This window comes from Grammomys surdaster, unplaced genomic scaffold, assembly GCF_004785775.1.
Source record: "Grammomys surdaster isolate TR1022 unplaced genomic scaffold, NIH_TR_1.0 197, whole genome shotgun sequence".
Taxonomy (NCBI): Eukaryota; Metazoa; Chordata; class Mammalia; order Rodentia; family Muridae; genus Grammomys; species Grammomys surdaster.
In genome coordinates this window covers 2,693,222-2,701,127 of record NW_021604642.1, presented here as the reverse complement: position 1 = coordinate 2,701,127, position 7,906 = coordinate 2,693,222, and the positions used below count along the sequence as shown (strand labels likewise).

Below are 7,906 nucleotides of genomic sequence, written 5' to 3'. Positions count from 1 at the left end.
AAATACATAATACACTGAGTGTTCCATCCCCAACACATCAAGAAATATGTACCCAGCACAGTAACAAAGAAGAAGGAGCTATTAGAGAAAGCAGTGGCCAAAACCTAAATATCACACTTGAGTCAGTTGCTAAATACAAAGCCATGTATAAATGATAATGCCAAGGCGACACTCCACGGGCCAGACAAAAGAAGAAAAGAAAGTCAAATGACAGAATTATGCTGAAAATGCCAGGAGTTCACAGAGCAAGTAGACACTCATGTTGTCTTTTGGATGCATCTGTATAATATGCATGTACATAGCGTGTATGTTTAGTTTTGTGTACATGTTTGTGCATGCCTGAGTGTGGGACTATGTCACGGCTCCCATGTGGAGGTCAGGGTACCCACCCTCTAAGATGCTGTTCCTCACAAACAACTTTTTGAGATAGTCTCTTCTTCTCTGTGTCATACTTCAGGTTAGCTGGGCCACAAGCTTCCAGGAATTCTGTCTCCACTATCCATTTGCCTCACGTGTACTGCTATCATAGATGTTCCCTACCTTCTCTGGCTTCTCTGAGTCCCAGGGAACCAGATTTGGGTCTTCATGCTTGTGTGGTAAGTTCTTTTCCCACTGAGCCATTTCCCCAGCCCCCAATTTGTGTTCTAATCAACAAGAATGAAGATATGAAGATACAAGAGACATAAAAACATACTTGCAGGCCTAAACATGCCAGTAGAGAATACTTTATGTCTAGCCTAACAAACTTCCAAAGAAATTTGAATACATAATCTACAGAGAATCACAAAAAAAATCCAATAACAACCACTGTACCTCAATGGTCTTTGACTCCATGAAAATAAGACACTCCATAAGTCATAAAAGCATCCAAAAAAGATTACAAGACACCGAGAGAGAGAGAGAGAGAGAGAGAGAGAGAGAGAGAGAGAGAGAGAGAGAGAGAGGGAGAGAGAGAGAGAGAGAGGGAGAGAGAGAGAGAGAGAAAGATAGAGAAGGGGAGGGAGGGAGGGAGGGAGGGAGGGAGGGAAGCGAGAGAGAGACAGAGACAGAGAGACAGAGAGACACAGAGACAGAGACACCATACTGTTTAAAAGGAAAATGTAACCCATATCCAGTACAAATATCACTCAGTAAAGGAAAAAGTAATAGAGTACCCAATAGAACTCTGGGAAATACCTTTATAATGTAGAAGGGGGAAAGGGGGATTCAGGAAGAGTCACTGATGAAAGAGAAATGCAAAGCTAAAAGAATGAGGAGAATATTGCATCACGGGAGTCAAGTAAGGAGATAGTTCCCAGAAGGAGAATGTGTTCAAGTGGGAGAGCAAGGAAGGCAGACTGAAGAGTGCTGCTTGGACTTGGTGGAAGTGCGCATGCACACAATCATCATGGCCAGAGACATTTGAGCGGAGAGGCGGTAGTAGAACTGGCTTTCTTGGGCCTGAGAAGTGAACAGGATGAGATGAGAGGTGGCAGACATTCATTCAATGCAAGGTGGTCTCTGACTTAAAGTGTATAAAATATTTGTCTGGTTCACCTCTGAAAATATTTCTTCATATTTTACAGGCCATGTATGGTGCTGCTTGGGAAGTTGAGGCAGGATGATTACTTGAGCATAAGCATTTGGGACTAGCCTGAGCAACAGAACAAGACCACAACTCAAATTTAAAATGTTTTTCAACCTTCCAGAGAAACGTGCTCTTTCTCTTTCAGTCACATTTGTTTCTGTATAAACTTATCCCAATTTTCTTTTATAAAAAAACGTAAATTTGTTACCAAAAAAGGCATAGAGCAGCTTCTGAACCTGGATGTTGCTGCCCACAGTTCGGTACAACCCTTCCGTCTTGATCCCTAGGAAAGGAAAACCAGGTCATTTATTAGCATAGCTCCAGCATTCTAGGTTCCCAAGGCAGAATAAGGAAGCCCTTGTACATTGGTGTTAGTTCACAGACACGGAGAGGTTTCCTTCTCTCTTCTAGTTCTCCAGCCCTTCCCTGTTACAGAGGAACAATCCTACAGTCCTCATCATGCATCCAAAAATCTGTCATGATTCCATTTGACTGAACCTACCCCCCCCTCCCCCATAAATCTGAACCCACTCTATAGTAAATAAGCATGTGCTTCAATGAGTCGCAACAGGTAGCAGGGAGACAGTCTGCCGGGTTGGAAAGGAGCTAGCGACTGAAATACACGGAGGTGATATCAATCCCCCAGTTGTTCTCAGGCTATGTTATAAAGGAGAAGGTTGGAGTACACCAAATGTGAAGCAAAAGCCCACTTTCCCACTGAGGAAGGCTGATGCAATGCTTCAAAGAAAACACAATGACTCAGACACCACAGCCACCTGCACTCTAAATAGCCTCAGAAGGAAACAAAGTCATTTAACGGTCAGTGGAGAAGTGTGCTAATTCTTCATGTCCCCGAGTTTAGATATGAACCCATCAATTTTTAAGATGCTATTAAAATGATATGTGGTAGAAGACGAGCTCTTGGTTGTTTGAGATGGAAGCATCACTAAACTGCTTGAGGAACAGTAGGTGCTAATTCAGAATGCATCCTAAATCACTGAAAGGCTTCACTCTCTAAAAGTGAAGATCACAAATTATGCATCTATGGTTGGATGAAGAACGCTATGATGGGAGCCAGTTTAGAACTGGCTGAAATCTTAAAAATTGTATCCAGTGTACAGGCTATGAGAACACAGTCCAGAAATGGACTTGTGCAAGGGGAAATTCTGAGTGCTTGTGAGAAAACTCCAAGAAAACAAGATAAGAGTCCTGTGACCTCTCGTTTCTTCAAAAATATGGAATTGTTCTCAGAATGTGTCTTTGAGCCCCTTCCAGCTATAGTGGCTAGGAGTGAGTTTACTTCAGATCAGTCATCACAACTGGGTACTGCGTGTGGTTTGTTCTTGTGACTGTATACTTTCCTCATGTGACTCTTCCTAACCCTTAGAATATAAATTGTCTGGGGCTCTGAACAAAACTGGCTATTTTAGGAGACTTTAATTTGTGTCATTTTAGGCTTCATTCTTCCAAGCCCAAACCCCAATTAGAGTGCTAAACACAAGCTTTATAAAAACGTTGAGAGGAGATTCCTTAGGGTAAAAGCAGAGATGGTGGAGTGCAATTTCAACACTTTCAAGGTGATGGTTTCTATCTTACCTTTGGTCTCAATAAAATTGATGCACTTCCTAACAAACTTGAATCCCACTTCATTCAGCTCCACTGTTTGGAGGAAAGGAAAGTAGAGTTAGTTCATATCATAATATGCAGTTTCTACCCAAGATTCAAGAGGTGCAGGAAGGAACTTCAGTGAGGACGGGGAGGACAGGCGTACATCTCCACTCACCTTCAGACTGAATGATGCCATGCTCAGGGTAGGTTTACACTGTTATAACACAAAGTGCTTCTGCTCAGCCCTTTATATCCCATCTACTCTAAACATGAGCAATGTCAAATAGGAAATGCTACCGTGGAAATCCATAGAATTTTGATCTAGACCAAGGAGGAGATGATGCATTTCTCTGGATCAACAGTAGCTTTCACATCATAAGTTTCAATGGAGTAACTTCCCTAGCTCAATCAATGTGTAATTTCAAATCAGGGCTAGGTTTCATTTTGCACAGCTTTGTTTGAATGGTGCACGTCATCAATACCAGCATTTACTGTCAATGGGACAACTTTGAGCTTATGCTGTCCATAGAATAAAAGCTAGAATTACTTACTTTCTTCCTGTTTTGTTATAGGAGTGTGGTAGATCTACAAAAGAGAAACCAAAAATGACCAAGTTATTGTGACTCACTACAGATGGGTAGGACAAATAGGAGTCAGTTTCATTCCCTAGATAGGCTATCAAAATTATTAGAGATGCTAGACCTGTAACAACAACAAAAAGGAGGTGAAACTGAGTTCTCTTTACCCAGATCCCTAGAAAAACACAGTCCCTGAGAGTTGTACTGGATAGTCACATAGTTCACACAGCTGAAGCTGCAGCTGACTCACCTTACACATTATTTAGGTAAAGCTCAGGGCAACATTTTGTGGTGAAGCAAGAATATATTTTTTTTAAAGTAAGTGGTCTTCTTAAGAACACCCAGGTAATGGGCATTAATAGTAAAATGGTTAATTGATACCATTCTAAACATATGCACTTTACATACAGAATACTGGTTGATCCTATTTCATAGAACAAATACCATTAGGAAAAAAATCACAGATCCACCCAAACAAAATAATAGTGAAAAATTTCAATACCCTACTCTCACCATTATGCAGATCAATTCCCCCCCCCAAAAAAAACCCAAAGCAAAACAAAGAGTAAAAGAGAAACATTGAAACTAAATGGCATCATAGATAAATAGGCCCAACAAAAATTTAAAGAACACTCCATCCAAACTCTACAGACTATACATACATACTTAACCCATCGAGTTCACTTTGAAATGGATCATATACTAAGATACAAAGAAATGCTAACTCAGAAACAATGACATAAAGCTAGGAATCAACAGCAAGAGAAATAGCAGAAAATACACAAGTTTGTGGAGATTAAACAGCCATTTAATGATGAATCAATGAGGAAATGAAATCAAAAGTTCCCTAAAATTTAATAAAGTTTAAAATGCAATACATCAAAACACTCTTAGGCAGTCCTAAAGTAGAAGTTTATAGCTCTGATCACTTACATTAAAAATCAGATAAATTTTGAATAACTTAATGAGGCAACTTAAGACATTGGAAAAAGAAGAGCCAACAAAGCACAAAATAGTACACGTTAAAGTAAGATGGTTAATTGATACACTTGACATAAAGGCACACACACAGCCCATATGATCAGTGGTTTTGTGTTTAATAAAATGTAACACTAGGTGAGGATGGAAGAAGCAATTCCAGTCTCTTCTTTCCAAAAGAAAAAGTGCTGCATATGTAGATCCTCATAATTACTTCAGGGAGAGGCATTTCTCCATTGATCAGCATTTGCTGTGACCTTTATAAACAAGGGCTCAGTAGAGTCAGCCACAGCCAAGCTAGGGAGGTTGCATGTTCAGAGGATCTGTATTTTAGCATCATTCTCCACAATTAGCCTCTAATCCCTTCTGATATTCAAGAACCTAGAGGGAGACAAATTGGAGGAGACGGATGGACATAGAAATGCCTTGCTCCTAGCATCCTCTGAGAGAAACATCAAGGACCAAGCTTCAGGTTTCTGGGAAATACACTCCACTCTAGTTCTAGCAGCTACAAATACAATCTCAGAGCTGGCCACTACATTCTTAATTTCCTTCACTTATATTTTTATTTGCGTTAGGGGAGGGGCATGCATGTCACAACACACGTGATGATCAGGACAACTTGTCAGTTCCCTCCTTCCACCATGTAGGTTCTAGATAATTGGACTCCTGAGATCCCAAGCTTGACGGCAAGTACCTTTACTCACTAAGCCATGTATCTCACTAGCACTGATTATGCCTCTTTAATCCACAGAGAACCAAGGACACAAAGGAAAAAATATGTTTCCCCACAGGCTAGGTTTTCACTTGAAGAGAGCCAGGAAGTAATGCTGTATTCGAAGACTGTAGTAGTCTGTCAAAGCAGAGAAAAGGACCCAAAACTAATACAGCACTGTGGTATGTGTAGGGTGGTTTTCACCTGGTTGTTCAAAATAATCCTAAAAGGTATGTAGAGCAGAAATCATTAAAATGAGAAGAAGAAAACTGAGTGACAGACAGCAAAATAACTAGCTTAAGGCATCGCCATGTAACAGCAAAACCAGGACCAGGCATTTGTAGCTCATGCTATGTCACATGCCACCAAAAGAAACTACTAGAAAGATGTTGAAAAGAGAATGCTTTCTGCTTTGATTGTTGTGCTGGCTGGTTTTGTGTGTCAACTTGACACAAGCTGGAGTTATCACAGAGAAAGGAGCTTCAGTTGAGGAAATGCCTCCATGAGATCCAGCTGTAAGGCATTTTCTCAATTAGTGAACAAGGTGGGAGGGCACACTGTGGGTGGTGCTATCCCTGGGCTGGTAGTCCTGGGTTCTATAAAAAAAAAAAGCTAGCCGAGCAAGCCAGGGGAATCAAGCCAGTAAGTAACATCCCTCCATAGCCTCTGCATCAGCTCCTGCTTTCTGACCTGCTTGAGTTCCAGTCCTGACTTCCATTGGTGATGAACAACAATGTAGAAGAATAAGCTGAAGAAACCCTTTCCTCCCCAACTTCCTTCTTGGTCGTGATGTTTTGTGTAGGAATAGAAACCCTGACTAAGACAATTGTTTTAAATGTAGAACTAATTCTGACTGTTCTAAAGGATTTTTTCCTCTCTATCAGCCTAAATGGTGAAGGTGCAACTCTTATCTCCTCTCCGATGAAAGAGAACAAGTTGAGTTTGTGGGACAAGAAAGTTAGAAAAATCATAAGAAAGCTAAATGGAGGCTTACTTACATCTATGACATTGATTTTCCTACCCTTCTTTATGGACAAATCAATTTTATACTCTGAAAAAGGATTAGTTTTCATTCTTAAAAACTTGTAGGAATAGCTACAGAATTTAATATTGGAGCAGGTAGCTGTAGCACCTTCTCTGGAGGATGTCCTATAAAATTCCTACAGAAGTCCCACATATTTGAAACTCAGGTTGGATTAAACATGAGAAAGTGCCAATTCCTTCTAGCTCGAAGATTCAGAATCTGCTGAAGAATCTATGACCATTTCCCCACTGCTACCACTAGAGGGCACTCACACACTGACCTATGCTGCTGAGGTTCCTTCTGTACCCTTCTCAACCCTACTCCAGTGTCTGAGATAACTTACAGGTTCTTTCCCATCCATGGCTTCCATCCATAGTCTTCTATTGGCTTCTGAAGGCGCCTGAAGAGTGATGGTTCCTGGTCTGGGGTGGAAAAATAACAAGTTGAAGTCAGAAAATTCACCTGAGAGAGTGATATCTTGTGCTTCTTTCACTGTTTTTAACATATAGTTTCAATTAATGGATATTCATTGTACAAAATGATGATTTTTATTGGAACATTGTCATAAATGTATGTAATATACTTCAGAAACAAGATTCTTAACCACTGTACTATATGGCCTCTTGTTTATGTCCATTGCTCCAAACTCTGATTCTACTTACTTTCTGGCGTTCTGCTACGGTATGAAAATATAAATAAGCACCTGCACACACCCTCCAAAATCCTCTTATATTGTAATCGCCAATGGGAGAATAGTAAGTTGAGTCTTCAGGAAATGGCACAGCACCTTTAAAGAAAGGTTTGAAGTAGAGAGTCCATTCCCTTCTCTCCCTTCCCCCATGTGAGAACAATGAGCATGTTCTTTCTAGAAGATGAAGAGGCAAAACACGATCTTGGAAACAAAGATTCCCAGACTCCAAACCTGCTAGTGTACTGATCTTGAACTCCCAACCAAAGAACCCTAAGAAATAAATTTCTGCTGCAACCCATTCTCAGACATTAAAGCAATGAACTGGATAAGGACACTGTTTTTATCCAGAGACACTAAAGATGGATATGCCTATTCTAATATAGCTAGACCTTCAGAACCAAACAGGACACTTGGCAATGAGCAGATTCCTGAAGCCAGCAATATGAGAAGCTCACCTCCCACATTTCTACACCATGCAGCTTCACTCCAAGTTGCAGGATGTAAGAGCAATAACAAGAACATTCAAAGATGCTGGGTTAATCACTTTGCCCCTCTGCACTGTCACTTCCTCTAAGTGTACTGGAACACACACTCTGGGAATTACTTCACAGTGCTAACATCAGGGGATTCCTGTCATACCCCTTACCTACCAAGGTAAATGATCTTTAAGATAAAATTAACCAAAAGCCAGCACTTGACTCTCAAAACTAAACTCTTCCCCATTTACCTTCCTCTAAGAACCTCA

At 40.6% G+C, this 7,906-nt stretch overlaps 1 protein-coding gene across 1 annotated transcript in view; it reads right to left on the bottom strand.

Moving 5' to 3' along the window:
* Positions 1-7,906, bottom strand: part of Ophn1 (oligophrenin 1) — a 309,606-nt gene that overhangs the window by 104,006 nt on the left and 197,694 nt on the right. Inside the window, exons 12-15 of the mRNA XM_028770048.1 lie at positions 6,814-6,892; positions 3,727-3,760; positions 3,164-3,226; positions 1,776-1,850 (exon numbers count right to left, since the gene is read on the bottom strand). Coding sequence (XP_028625881.1) covers positions 1,776-1,850; positions 3,164-3,226; positions 3,727-3,760; positions 6,814-6,892 — 251 coding nt within the window. The remainder of the gene's footprint in view (positions 1-1,775; positions 1,851-3,163; positions 3,227-3,726; positions 3,761-6,813; positions 6,893-7,906) is intronic.